Below are 15,422 nucleotides of genomic sequence, written 5' to 3'. Positions count from 1 at the left end.
TCAGTTCGACTTACAGATCGATGCACAAGGCGTGATAAACAGTGACCCATTTTGCTGACGAGAGAGTGCAGATAGTTTCGGTGTCTTTAGTGTGATGTTAGTTGGGGAAAGTGGTGATCCAATCGTGCCCATTCACACGGAGGCTAGTCATTTCACTGCCGACGCCGTAATGTTGACGTTGTAAATGCTGTCGCTCAAACTGGCTCTTTCACTCTCTTCTGGTTTTTTCCCCTTTGAATCCTATGTTTAAAGTGCAAAAACGTTCACCCTTCTCTGCTTATCTCCATAACCTGAAAAACCTGTGCATTCTCGGGTTCCCTTCACGAACTGCTTATATTGTTATAATTGTATAGAGCGTTTTCACGTGACGTCATCACATTTTTAAAATTCAAAAACGCAACATCCGCAGACCTTACAATGAGGCCTTGTTGGCGGGATGCGCTTGTAAAGTTTTGTAAACGTCGTGCATATTTCACGTTCAAACATCTAAGAAAAAGTTCCAGTGCTCTACATCTAAATCTTGGACATTTTGATCGAGGCATCGGGAATGAATATTCAAACGTAAACCTGCGAACTCCACAGTGTGAGCCAGATTGCAGGTATGAATATTTCATTCGAGCATTTTTTGTAGCGGTGTCCTATCAACGGGATAAACTGAAGTATTTGTATATTTCCGGACTCTCTGATGGTAAGGGTTGCTTTTCTTGAACAGCTTAACAGCTTCGTGACCCTTTTTGTTCGCACTTAGCTGACAGGGTTTAAGCAGGTTTCATAGTGAGTGCAGTGGGTCCCGGGGGGGGGGGGGTGGGGCACTGCCATATATGGGCTATATAGGTATGTGCCGCTGTGAAGGGTATGGTTTTCAAGCAGTTTACTCTAGGATAGGGTATATAAATCAGAGCGTTTGGGTCTAGAATAGGGTATCATTTTTCACAAAACTGACTGCTTGATTGAAAATTTTATCTTGAGTAAGGAAACCAGGAATTGCCACCCAAAAAGGTAAAAAAAATCAAATCGGCAAGTTTAAATTTACGCAAATCAGCCTCAACACTGTCGATAGATGGGGGGGATTTGGGGAGTTTACCCTAGTATAGGTTAGCAAAATTCAGCTGAACTAGCTCTGGTATAGGCTAAGGGTTCCAGGGTCCCAGGGTCCCAGCGGCACATCCCCACCCAGAAATTCCCAAAGTACCCCTCCCCCCGGGCAGTGGGTACGGCGCTTTTCTGTTACATTACTACAAGAGGTCTGTTTCAGTTTCAGGCAAAGCATCTGGCATTATTTATGAAAGTTAATACTGGATAGGTCCTTCGGCAGAATTGAGAATTCATCACCATCTCTTTAGTTACAACACAATAGTTGTGTCGTTGATTGTTTTTGTTTCTTCATAATCATCCTTAGACTATTGTTTTGATATTCTTGACTCAACGGCTTAAATAATGGGTCCAATCAAGTCGCTGAGATGGAAAGTGCGCAGGAAGTTTGACTTTATAACTTCATTTTGTTGCTCTTTCTGTAGCCCTTTCCCTAGCACCTGATTTTTATGCTACTTCTCAATCAGTTTACAAAGGGTTCATGCTCCTCTCTTGCACTAAGAATTGTCATTTGAGACAAGTATTATTAAAGACTTCATTCATCTGACTTTATATTAGTCTTCCTTATTGTCTAATTTAGCTATCCTTCCATTACAGGAACAAGCCACTGATAATCAACACTTAAGGCCAAATTTGATATATTAAGGTTACAGTATACCTTCAGATCGGCAATTTTCTTCAAATTTGGATTTTTGGTTCAAAGTAATGGTCGAAGAGTAATCTCTAATTTCTGAAAACAAAATTGAAAAAAACTCAATATTGGCGGAGAAATGGAGGTTTTACGTTACGGCCGGAAGTAAAAGTTCCCTCTTGATTGACAGCCCTATAACGTGTGCGCAATCAACCGAGACTACTTTCGCGGGAATATATGGATACCACGAATTGGCTGGCTACTCAGATCGAAGCATTTTTCGTATTAAATGTAATTCTATTAAGTTATAAGTTAACATGGACCACGGAAAACTCTGTTTACCAGTTCGAAAAAGCGAAGAACGAATGAAAACACATCAATGAGTGAAGAAGCGAAAGTTGGCCTCGCGGATGAAGCTATAGCTATCGTATCAAGCGGGCAAAAAGATCGAGTCAAGAGTAGAGAAAGATTCTGTAAAAGTTTGGGAACTCGACAGCTATAACAACGACGTGTACATTGACTCTTTTGTTGAGTCCGATACCGATGAATCGCCCAACTTATTGAGATCCATTGGAATATTATCCATGCACATTTGCTCCGCCGCGCTTTCTTTTGTTCAGTTTGTTCTCGTCGCCCAGCCACTCTAGCGTTCGTATCCTTTTTCGTCTTCCCCATTTTGCCAGACCAGCTTCAAGAAAAACCGAGCTACAGAAAAAGTATCTCTCCGCCTTGAGCGCATTGCGAAACACAAGGGTTTTTTCGAGATTCACGCGTAAATTTCACCGCGAGTTAATTTAGTAAATTTTCCAAGCGCTGATTGGCTCAGTGATCTGAGAACCCAGTTTAAGGCGTTTGTGGGCGGAGTTTGTTTGCGAAGCAAGAGATTTTTCTTAGCGCTGTTTTCTCGAATAAATTTTTTCGCTTGAAGCAGACACTTTAAAAAGTTACAACTCAAAGGGGATTTGTTTGATTGCCCTCAAATTTGGACAGTAGCTAGATTAACATATAAAAAACAGAAACGTGTCTGCGAATTGTTTATTTCGAAATATTTTTTCTCCGAGAGCAATTTTTGTACGATCACTTCACATTTTTTAAATCCTATTTTGAAAATGTTCTGTAACCTTTTACTGCAATTGAATGTGGCAAAACGCAGACACGCTTTTTTAGCGCTTTTTGTCCTGAAACCGAGGAAAAAAAATAAATTGGCGAAAAACAAAATTCGCTTTGACTTGTAGCTTCCAAAAGGTGATTAGGACGCTCGCATTTAGTGGCCGTGAAAAAATCGGCACTTCATTTTATTTCGAAATTTTTGGTATGGTTTGATAGCCAGCTCTATAAGCTTTAATTTGATATAGGGGTTTAGGTATCTACAGCTTAAACCGGACGCGCTACATCGCTTGGACGTGAGACACCCCTGAAGGTATACGGTAACCATAAGGTGGCTCCATAGGGTAATCATTTATGGCGTTGCACGCGCAGGTGTTATGTTAGTTGAATTCTCTTTTGCATTCGCTTTTACATTCAGTCCACTCAAATTTATTACAGGTAATAAGCAATGATTAACTAGTATTTTACTATCACCTCTGTTAAAATTTTGGGCTTTAGTCTTGAATCATAAATGCCCAAACAAATGTGTTTTTTACCTTTTTATAGCTTGATTTAAATTGTGATTTTGTTGAATTTCCTTCGGTGAAATCTTCCAAAATTTTCACAGCACATCGCATCCTACGGGGTAGGAATTGTACGCATGAAAAAGTAGGGTTTGCTCAGACAGTTTTATCGATTTTTGCAAATTTATGTTTTTTATTGCTGCGAAAAAACTTGTCCTGTAGATTTCCCTGAAAAGACGAGCTCCGACTAAATAATGGTAATTGAACTGAGTGGAGTGCAATTTGGTCTGAAATCATACGCGTGATTTCAAAATCGAACGAGCGCGTAGCGCGAGTTCGATTTGAAATCACAAGTATGATTTCAGACCAAAATTGCACGACATGAAGTTCAATTGCCACTTTATTAGATCCATTTTGAAATCGCACAATTTTATCGCCTTAATTTTTAGACTTTTGGTGTATTGTTCCAGTAGCCGGTTTGTTAAAAAAAAAGCGGAACCGGAAACGGCTTTACGTCTCATTTAGTATGCAAAACGATGTCATGTGACGAAAACTCATCCGAGCATGACAAAGAAACAAGCGGTTTTGAAGTCAGAACGAAAATAGTCTGCTTCAGGTATAAAAGTTCAATTCTCGTCGCTTGAATCAATGATGGAAGGTCTTTCTTTCTTCTGTGGTTGAGGCTGAGACTTTTCATTGTCTTTGGAGAAGGAATTTGAGGGTGCATCCTGCGTAATTCTGCGATGGATTTCTTTTGAGTTGTGAAACTCCCTCGAGTGCACGATGCCCAGTGGATGGTACGTTTTTTTCTTTCATACCGTTTAATGGCATGATTTTAAGGGAATCCAGCTCGTTATCATCTCCGTTTCTTTTTGTAACCTCGGCGAAGGACTCAATACTCAGGACCTTGTCAAGTTCTTGCGGCGCCATTTGTTTCAAGATATTTCCAAGATGGCGGGACTAACACCAGCTTCGTAAGACGTTCATTCATTCACTGTTTTGTGGCGCGGGGTGTATTTTGACTATGTTTATTCACAGCGACAGAGTCGAGCTCTTTTGTTGCTTCGTTTGAAACTACCAGAAACCTGGAAACATCTATCTTCTTGAGATGGCCCTGAATTTGTTGTTGTGTGGTTTTCGTTTGTTTATGTTTTACTGGACTCGGTATCATACGGATTTTGAGCAGATGTTGAAGAAAAATCGCCAAAATATTCATCAAAATGGACACTGAAAGTTGGAAACTTCCATTAAAGTAGGTGTTCAGCCTGAAGGAGCTGATAATCGTCATTTAGAAACTGTAATTAATTACATTCGTCAAGTTTTTTGGAAAAAAAAAAACACAATAACAACAAAGTTTTGGCAATAGTAGTTGCTAAATTCTCCACACAATGGCTTTTTGCCTTTCATTTTCCTGAAATTTTATTCTTTACTTTAAACTAATATTGAAATCTGATTTGTTGTTTTGTTTTACTGTCCCATTCTCAATGGCTGAGAAAAAGATGCGATTTAGAGCAAAAAATAGTGCGATTCGTGAATAAATCGCACCATTGAGAGCCAATCAGATTGCAAGGATAGCCAGTGATTTCAAAATGGATTTAATAAAGTAAAATATTTACTACCAGACGTCTACCAAATTTTACGGAATTTCACCGAAAGAAGCGTGAGAAAATTCCCTGTCAGTTTTGCTTTTTGTGCCCATGTTGACGTTATGACTTAAAACAGTTTCCAGTACTTGCGAAGACTTAGATTTTGATAGGTCGTTATAACCTGTCAAAAATGTGCCCAATCATTGGTGAGCACTATCATTTTCTTGGCTCAAAAGCCATAACAACCTACTAAAAACATCCTTATTTAGAGCTTTAAGAACTTAAAATTCAAAAACGGCAGGGTGAAATTGTATATATTATCAATTTTGATGAGCAGGATAAAATGAAACTTTCTTCAAGGTTTTAAAAAATTCTGTTCATGGGGTTCAGAGCCATCTTAAAGTTTTGAAAGTGACAAGAGAACATTGCCTCTGAGCGCGATATGTTTACGACAGTTCAATAAAGGCGAAATTTCTTGACTCAAATTTCAGTCAACTTATTAAGCATCGTTGTATTGCTTGCAAATTGTATGCTTTACTCTTTATGTTGACAAAACGTGTTTCCGAGACCCTCTTGATACGTGACAACTGGACAACGCGGCAACTTTGGCGCGTCCCTAGTAAGCAGTATCCAGTTATTGTAGTTTGCTAAACTTCATCAATTTTAGATTGTTATGTTTGTACTGGGTACAATCGATCCTTTGTGTTTTACCTCCAGTGGCTTTAGTGAGCCCTGAAATCTCTGCAATACAAGTAAAACGGAAATTCTACCCGGAGAAGTGACGTAGCTGAAACACAAGAACCATTCAGTTATAAAATATAAGCCTGTGTACAGAAGTCTACTATTTCCTTTCGCAGTCAGCGTCTGAACTCAGGCTAGTAAATATATGATTATTAAATTAAATTATGATTAACTCTTTTGGTAGCGACTACAAACATATATCAGTAAAATGCTCTACATATAGTTGCTGATGTTGGGGTGATCTCTGTTAAAGAAGACCAAGTTTCCGTTTCTACCATGTCAAGCCGTTTGTAAATATTTAAGCATGCTCAAGGCTTCTTAGATTCAGTTCGACTTACAGATCGATGCACACAGCGTGATAAACAGTGACCCATTTTGCTGACGGGACAGTGCAGATAGTTGCGGTGTCTTTAGTGTGATGTTAGTTGGGGAAAGCGGTGATCGAAAAGTGCCCCTTCACACGAAGGCTAGTCATTGTCCTCAGACATTATCACTGACGCCGTTGACGTTGTAAAAACTGTCGCTCAAACTGGCTCTTTCACTCTCTTTTGGTTTCCTTTCCCCTTGATCCTATATTTAAAGTGCAAAAACGTTCACCAATCTTTGCCAATCTTTACTATAACCTGAAAAACCCGTGCATTCTCTACCCTGGTCCCAGAGGTTTTCCTTGATTTTTCTTCTTTTCGCGAAGCGGCGAACACGAGTCGCGAAGCGGCGAGAAAGAAAAACCTTCGGTTACCTTGGACTTGAATCTCACTTTCATGCAGACGCCAGCTGTCAAACGCGTCCAACTGATAATTACGAAAGGGATCAATGGCAACTTAGCAATCACGTGCTTATCAGCCGCTAATGGTTTCCACTCGGATGGTGGAGAGTGCTATCACTTGACCTAGTGTCAACGCGCATGTTTGCAGGAATTAATGTTTTCGTCCGCAACGATCGCGAAGGTTCTGTCTTGTTAAACATTACTACGGAGCATGTTTCTCCGCTAACTCGTTTTGTAAGAAGGCCTCGGGACTTCCGAATAGAAAGGCATAAGCTTCTTGTCTTCGCTGCTCAAACTGGCCACTGAAGGGAATTAATATATTTACCAAATTTTTGAAAAAGTTTATACTGTACTATATAAAAAAAATTTGTGCGTAAAACTTTATTCTGTATTTTCTTACCAAAAATATGTTTTATTCTATTACTGATCAAAAAAAAAAAATGGGCAAAGAAATCTCTCTTCCTCTTATTTTGTTTAATAAATACTTATACATATAAAAAAATTTAGGGCAAAGAAGTTTTCACCCATGCCACTTCTCTGTTATAAAAATATTGTTTCATTTCATATAAAAAATTTAGGACGAAGAAGTTTTCGCCCATGCCACTTCTCTGTAATAAAAATACTGTTTTTATACATAAAAAAAAAAAAAATTCAGCGCGAAGAAGTTTTCGCCCATGCCACTTCACTGTCACAAAAATATATATATTTTTAAAAAATTTAGGGTGAAGAAGTTTTCGCCCATGCCACTTCTCTGCAATAAAAATATTGTTTTAACTCATATAAAAGAATTTAGGGCAAAGAAGTTTTTGCCCATGCCACTTCTCTGTAATAAAAATATTGTTTTAATTCACATAAAATATTTAGGACGAAGAAGTTTTCGCCCATGCCACTTCTCTGTAATAAAAATATTGTTTTTATACATAAAAAAAAATTCAGGGCGAAGAAGTTTTCACCCATGCCACTTTACTGTCAAAAAAAATTTTTTTTCTGAACATATAAAAAATTTAGGTTGAAGAAGCTTTCGCTCAGTCCAGTTCTCTGTAATAAAAATATTGTTTTCATGATCACATAAAAAATTTAGGTTGAAGAATTTTTTGCCCATGCCACTTCTCTGTAAAAAAAATATTGTTTTAATTCATGTAAAAAATTTAGGGCGAAGAAGTTTTTGCCCATACCACTTCTCTGTAAAAAGAAAATTGTTATATTTCATATAAAAAATTTAGGGTGAAGAAGTTTTCACCCATGCCACTTCTCCGTAATAAAAATATTGTTTTGATACATATAAAAACAGTTTAGGGTAAAGAAGTCCTCGCCCTGTCCAGTTCTCTGTAATAAAAATATTGTATTTATACATATAAAAAAGTTTGGGCACAGAAGTCCTTGCCCTGCGTAGTTCTCTGTAATAACAATGTAGTTCATTTACATATGAAAAATTTAGGGCAAAGAAGTCCTCGCCCTGTCGAGTTAATAATAATAATAATAGTAATAATAATAATAGTAATAATAATAATAATAATAATAATAATAATGAGGCCTCTAAATGGGTATTTCTGATGAAATAACTGAGTAAAGATGACAACTGATAAAATATCAATCTGTCACATTGGCACGGGGATAGATAACAATTATCATTTTTTAGGTAAACAAGTATCAACAAGGAGTAAAACTGCTTATTTCTTTCTATTGCAAGATGAAATACAACAGTCTAAATGTATTCGATGCAAGACCATACAGCGTACAAAAATTGAAATTTGGTGCAAGCACACTCACAACTGGGAAAATTCTTTCCTATGACGTTAGCAGATGTTGTTGATAGATACAACAGTCATAAATATAAATATGGACCAAACAGATTTCACAGCAGTTATGGAGTCAAAATAAGGCCCCCACGTGCGTGTTTCTGAAAAATCTCTAAGGGGGAGTACAATTACAGAAAACGAGACAGGGCGAAGACCATGATGAGATTCATGCGATTCTGAAATTCGCAGCAGGGTATGGGTTCTAATTTCCGGTGAGTTGTGTTACAAGATCAAAAATTCTGTCATCGCTGCGTACTTTGCAGTAATCGACCTGTCACGCATCTCACCGCAAGAGTACAAGAAGAAGACCAGACAAGAAATAGTCATGCATTGCGAATGGTTAATTATTATGACAGCGATAATAACATTCAAGATCGCCAGAGAGAATGGTCGTATGTGAACTATTATCCGTATTCACGAGTGTTCGGATACCATGCAAACCGGATGCAATTTCGAGTGAATTGTCTTACAGACCGAATCCTATAACTACTGTAGCAAGAACAGTTTATCCATGGTATTGTTGAAGTTTGCACCGACCTTACCAAATCGATCACATTTGGTGCAAAGGTCGATGGACCTCGATGGTTTGGCTCGGAAAGGAAAAGGTATACGCTCGGTTTCCACTAGTTCTGGCATTCTTGCTAACCCAATTCGACGGTAAAAATCTACAAGGCGATGAATGATCGTTTCAGTGGAGTTCAAAACAATCAAACTTTGACAAATTCCCTTCCAATTGATGAAATGGTGGGAAGTGGTGAGATTTCCGCCTACTTGCTCAAGACGTCGCCACCTTCACCAGAAAATACAAAGTGTGTTCAAGCCCTGCAATGTCGAAGCAAGTATGGTTAAACAACCGTTGGAACCTTGAAAGAGTTCGAAAAATGCTAAATGGTCCTAGGATCAATCCTCGGCTGAAAATGAAGTGAGTGTAAGTCCTCATTGCATCACAGCGAGTAAGTCTATTGTTGTCATTGTCACTAAAACACAAGTGTCACAGTGAGTGTAGTTTCAAACACTACGTAATGGCTAAATTAAGCATTTTTTTTTGCCCTGCCTATTCAAGGTTACATATCTATTGAATTTTGACCACTAGATACACTTAAAAATATTTTTGATTACTAATTTATTATTAAAATATTACTAAACTTGAGAATTTAATTTTGATTTGGTACTAAATATTGTTAAGCCTCATCCCTGAAGCAACAGAGCAGCTTAGCCTCTCCAGGCTGTGGTTCTGTGAGAATTTATTCTCCGGGTGTTTCATATGGAACTAACTGTCAAGCTTATTTAAATATACTTTCATGCATAATTTTGAGGATTAAAATTTTAATTGTGTTGACACCTAAATGATATTGTTTTGGCTTAATCCCTGAAGCAGCAGAGCAGCTTAGCCTCTCTAGGCTGTGGTTCTGTGAGAATTCATTCTCCGGGTGTTTCATTGGGAAGAAAAAGTCAGGCTTACTGAAATTAAACATTAATACATAATTTTTGATCAATGATTTAAATCTTTATTAAATCCATTTTGAAATCACTGGTTATCCTTGCAATCTGATTGGCTCTCAATGGTGCGATTTATTCACGAATCGCACTATTTTTTGCTCTAAATCGCATCTTTTTCTCAGCCATTGAGAATAGGACAGTAAAACAAAACAACCAATCAGATTTCAATATTAGTTTAAAGTAAACAATGAAATTTCAGAAAAATGAGAGGCAAAAAGCCATTGTGGGGAGAATTTAGCAACTACTATTGCCAAAACTTTGTTGTTCTTGTTTTTTTTTCCAAAAAAATTGACGAATGTAATTAATTACAGTTTCTAAATGACGATTACGAGCTCCTTCAGGCTGAACACCTACTTTAATGGAAGTTTCCAACTTTCAGTGTCCATTTTGACGAATATTTTGGCGATTTTTCTTCAACATCTGCTCAAAATCCGTATGATACCGAGTCCAGTAAAACAAACAAACGAAAACCACACAACAACAAATTCAGGGCCATCTCAAGAAGGTAGATGTTTCCAGGTTTCCGGTAGTTTCAAACGAAGCAACAAAAGAGCTCGACTCTGTCGCTGTGAATAAACATAGTCAAAATACGCCCCGCGCCACAAAACAGTGAATGAATGAACGTTTCACGAAGCTGGTGCTAGTCCCGCCATCTTGGAAATATCTTGAAACAAATGGCGTCGCAAGAACTTGACAAGGTCCTGAGTATTGAGTCCTTCGCCGAGGTTACAAAAAGAAACGGAGATGATAACGAGCTGGATTCCCTTAAAATCATGCCATTAAACGGTATGAAAGAAAAAAACGTACCATCCACTGGGCATCGTGCACTCGAGGGAGTTTCACAACTCAAAAGAAATCCATCGCAGAATTACGCAGGATGCACCTTCAAATTCCTTCTCCAAAGACAATGAAAAGTCTCAGCCTCAACCACAGAAGAAAGAAAGACCTTCCATCATTGATTCAAGCGACGAGAATTGAACTTTTATACCTGAAGCAGACTATTTTCGTTCTGACTTCAAAACCGCTTGTTTCTTTGTCATGCTCGGATGAGTTTTCGTCACATGACATCGTTTTGCATACTAAATGAGACGTAAAGGCGTTTCCGGTTCCGCTTTTTTTTAACAAACCGGCTACTGGAACAATACATCAAAAATCTAAAAATTAAGGGGATAAAATTGTGCGATTTCAAAATGGATCTAATAAAGTGGCAATTGAACTGAGTGGAGTGCAATTTTGGTCTGAAATCATACTTGTGATTTCAAATCGAACGAGCGCTGCGCGCTCGTTCGATTTTGAAATCACGCGTATGATTTCAGACCAAATTGCACTCCACTCAGTTCAATTACCATTATTAATTGTTTCGATACCAAAACAATATTGTCTTTTTTTCAACTATAGATATATCATAGCAGTTTGTTTAGCCATGTTGCAATTATAATTCAATGTTGTTCCTTCAACGGTAAAAAGAAGATTTTCTACCCCTTAAATCGAGTTTTGAACCAAACGCGAAAATAGCTCTACTTTGAAGGCACGTTTTAAAAATGTGGCACCTGTTTGAAACTGCTGAACTACATGAATAGAAAGTATAAATGTCCCTTAATTTAAAACAATAATAAAATTTGTCTGCCCACTAGTTTTTCACAACTAACGACCGCTTAAAGTTCAGGAAATTTTGAAAATATTCCAGTGAGTAACTAACACACTCGCCTTCGTACAGTGCTCCGATAAATTCCCGTAAATCTCTTACCTGGCTTCAGGATTAAAGTTTTAGTCCTTTGTAGTGATCCTTGAAACCTAGGTAGCATTAAAACTGCCAGCGTTTCCTTCCAACTGTAGGTTTGTATATAAAGTAGATTTTATACGTTCCTCACCTGTGTCGAGCGTGACCGTCACATACTTCGATGTTGTTTGTAATACTGACCATTGTTTTCCTCGAGGCCGGTTTAATCATGTAGACTCCTCTTGAAAGGTTTGTAGAAGCACTCTTTTGGACAACTCTCGGCACACATACATGTATGAACAGTAAACGGTGATTCGGGAAACCAAGGAAGGATTGATAAATGCCACGGCCATTTTGTGTTTACAACAAGTGAGTTAGGTCTCAATCTTCCCGTTATAGTCACGGGAAGATTGGGAAGATTGGGAACTAACTCACGGTCACGCTCGACACAGATGAGGAACGCATAAATCTACTTTATATACAAACCTACTTTATATACAAAACTACAGCTGGAAGGAAACGCTGGCAGTTTTAATGCTACCTAGGTTTCAAGGATCGCTGCAAAGGACCAAAACTTTAATCCTGAAGCCAGGTAAGAGATTTACGGGAATTTATCGGAGCACTTTACGAAGGCGAGTGTGTTAGTTACTCACTGGAATATTTTCAAAATTTCCTGAACTTTAAGCGGTCGTTAGTTGTGAAAACCTAGTGGGCAGACAAATTTTATTATTGTTTTAAATTAAGGGACATTTATACTTTCTATTCATGTAGTTCAGCAGTTTCAAACAGATGCCACATTTTTAAAACGTGCCTTCAAAGTAGTGCTATTTTCGCGTTTGGTTCAAAACTGGATTTAACGGGTAGAAGATCTTCTTTTAACCGTTGAAGGAACAACTTTGAATTATAATTGCAACATGGCTAAACAAACTGCTATGATATATCTATAGTTCAAACTACGAAAACACTCAATGACAAAACTATGACTTCTGACTTAGCAACAAACCATGATAATGAGACGAACAACTCAGATGTCGAAACAATCAACAGAAATTCGAAGGTGAGACAAATAACATGCAATTGGATAAGGAGGATACTCAACGAAGCAACTTGAACAGTAAATATTCATTATTTTCAAAATACGCGGCCGAATAGAAACTCGGCCTGTCAAAAACACGTGCTCAGCGGGCCGCAAATGACTGACATCGGGCGGCTTTTGCATTATCGACAGCCCTACAGCTGGATAGCTCTTGCCTCATCATCCGATGGATTTTTAATGAATCCAACATGTTCAGGTTCATTTTTGAAATTTCTGAAATGTTTCTTCCATGCATATTGTTTCAAACTGTGTCACCATTAAGTATTGACTTGAATAGAGTGGGTATAAAACCAACACAAGCTACTAACTTTATTTCCGTAAAAGTGAAAATGCCTTTATAAAAATGTTTAATCTTTTCAAGAAACAAAATCTCTCTTGGGGCACGGTATTCCAAAATTTGCCTCTTAAGCACTCCCTGAACCGAAACAGATTATTCTAAGGAAATTAGTGAACCCTACCAACCACCTTCATCTATTTTACTGAAATTGCTTTTATTTCAGCCAAATTGCCAAACAGCAAAGAAAGTGCATTCCTTGACATTTCAGACATTTCGATAACTTAGGAAGGTAGGCTTCTACTTAGAGGTGTTACATATAAATATTTCTGTATCATGGCACAGGATTGCGCACGATGAGAGTAAAATCGAAAAGGGTTATAAATAAACAAAACTAGTTAATGGGCCGATGACATGACTGCGGCGTTACGTATTGAAGCAAATAGCAAATTGAACTCTTTAAGTCGTCGATCGTAGAGCAAATAATGTGTTTTTAGGAACCACGATTATCGGCTTCGCACCAAATTTTTATATGTATTAAAACTATCTTTTTATCACAGAGAACTGGACAGAGCGAAGACTTCTTCGCACTAAATTTTTTATATGTATCAAACTATATTTATTTCACAGAGAACTGCACAGAGCGAAGACTTTTTCGCACTAAATTTTTTATATGTATAAGAACTGAAGTGTTATTACAGAGAACCTTCTTCGCACTAAATTTTTTATATGTATTAAAACTATATTTTTATCACTGATTGATAGAGCGACTGGACAGGGCGAAGACCTCACCGCACTAAATTTTTCATATGTATCAAAACTATATTTTTATCACAGAGAACTGGACAGGGCGAAAACTTCCTCGCACTAAATTTTTTTATATGTATGAAACTATAATGTTTGGCTATTCAAGTCAGACTATTACGTCAAAAAGTTTCAGTACAAAGGCTTGTCATGATCGATTTGGAACATACAGTTGAACCTCCGATATGGCACCTTCTACTTCGATATCGACCGGTCAGTGTAAAACAAAGACTACGGACTGACCGGGAATGAAATGCAGACTGAGGGTAAAACGCAGACTGTAGACTACAGTCTTTTTAAGTATATATCGACGGTGTTATTTCCATTATTGATTTCTAACCGGAAACAGGGTTATTCAGGCTAATAGTAGTGAAAGTTTGCAATGCTCCGGTTAGCCTGAATATCACTCAGGTTGGCCTAAATAACGCTCCGGTTAGGCTCGATTACCAGCCGCTGTTCGGGAAAAGAGCCCGCGCTCCTCCCCCCGATCTCACGGCTGGACTCGTGGACTTGGCATTGTTAATTTCAACCAATAACAAATCTGCCTGCCTGAATCGAGCAGGCTGCATAAATTAGCTTTCTCGCAGTAGCAAAGGACCGCAAAGGAGTTGTGCGATATGAAGTGCGATCGCATTAGTGGGATATTTAACAAATACCGTCAACTGATGAAATCTTGCCTGATCTAAAACATAGTGGCGTATACAACACGCAAAATGGTCAACAGACTTAAACGTTAGAATCTATATTTGAATCATGTGGTGCCAGAATACGAGATAACGAACAAAGTAAACAAAGGGAGGGATAAACGCAAACATCGATTTCAAGAAACAAAACACTCAGTCAAATTGATGTGTACCTTAGTCTTCTTGAAAAGAAGCAACATTAGTCTCTGGCGAAGCCAGACAAAATTAAATTTTTAAATGAGCCAAAGCAAACCGACCTAGCAAAACATAAACATGGTGTCAACACCATGCAGACCAACATATGTGTGACCTTTGACATGACAGTTGCTACAGCATAGTCAAACAGCTATGCTCTACTTTTTCTAAAAAAACTCTTCTATAGAACACAGCGTGTAATGCCCTTCCGCGACAACAATGTGAAACAAAATAGGTTGGAGGGCCGAAGTTAAAAGAAGTGGCGAAAACCCCACAAATTTTACGAGCCGTAGACGTCATGTGGGCCTGCCTATGATTGTCATCAGATGACATTTCCGGCTACCTGAAGCACCGCAAGAATTACATTATGAAGTTACGTCACAGACATGCTTTGCCGCTGGCTATCTTTAAAATGTGGAACGGGGAATCGGGGAATCGGGGAATCGGGGAATCGGGGAATCGGGGAATCGGGGAATCGGGGAATCGGGGAATCGGGGAATCGGGGAATCGGGGAATCGGGGAACCGGAGAATCGGGGAATCGGGGAATCGGGGAATCGGGGAATCGGGGAATCGGGGAATCGGGGAATCGGGGAATCGGGGAATCGGGGAATCGGGGAATCGGGGAATCGGGGAATCGGGGAATGGGAATGGGAATGGGAACGGGGAACGGGGAACGGGGAATCTTTAAAATGGGGAATCTTTAAAAGCGGGAATCTTTAAAACGGGGAATCTTTAAAAGCGGGAATCTTTAAAATGGGGAATCTTTAAAAGCGGGAATCTTTAAAATGGGGAATCTTTAAAAGCGGGAATCTTTAAAATGAGGAATCTTTAAAAGCGGGAATCTTTAAAACGGGGAATCTTTAAAAGCGGGAATCTTTAAAATGGGGAATCTTTAAAAGCGGGAATCTTTAAAATGGGGAATCT

At 38.5% G+C, this 15,422-nt stretch overlaps 2 protein-coding genes across 6 annotated transcripts in view; one reads left to right on the top strand and one right to left on the bottom strand.

Moving 5' to 3' along the window:
* The window catches only part of LOC149116146 (uncharacterized), a 47,637-nt gene extending 35,856 nt beyond the window's left edge, over positions 1-11,781 (bottom strand). Inside the window, exons 1-2 of one of the 5 annotated variants that reach the window (XM_089282092.1) lie at positions 11,597-11,781; positions 15-240 (exon numbers count right to left, since the gene is read on the bottom strand). In XM_089282092.1, coding sequence (XP_089138218.1) covers positions 15-50 — 36 coding nt within the window. In that variant the 5' untranslated portion in view covers positions 51-240; positions 11,597-11,781. Of the gene's footprint in view, positions 1-14; positions 1,306-5,998; positions 7,335-11,596 lie in introns of those variants that run through there. The other 4 variants (XM_089282096.1, XM_089282093.1, XM_089282094.1 and 1 more) reach the window with 4 other exon arrangements.
* A 103-nt stretch (positions 11,782-11,884) lies between these two features.
* Positions 11,885-15,422, top strand: part of LOC110063679 (uncharacterized) — a 29,803-nt gene continuing 26,265 nt past the window's right edge. The window contains exons 1-2 of the mRNA XM_089282100.1: positions 11,885-12,037; positions 13,042-13,107. The gene's annotated coding sequence lies outside the window, so the exon portion shown is untranslated. The remainder of the gene's footprint in view (positions 12,038-13,041; positions 13,108-15,422) is intronic.

This window comes from Orbicella faveolata, unplaced genomic scaffold, assembly GCF_042242905.1.
Source record: "Orbicella faveolata isolate gen_17 unplaced genomic scaffold, um_ofav_v1 contig_12, whole genome shotgun sequence".
In the NCBI taxonomy this organism is placed as follows: domain Eukaryota; kingdom Metazoa; phylum Cnidaria; class Anthozoa; order Scleractinia; family Merulinidae; genus Orbicella; species Orbicella faveolata.
This window is presented reverse-complemented; position numbering and strand designations above follow the sequence as displayed.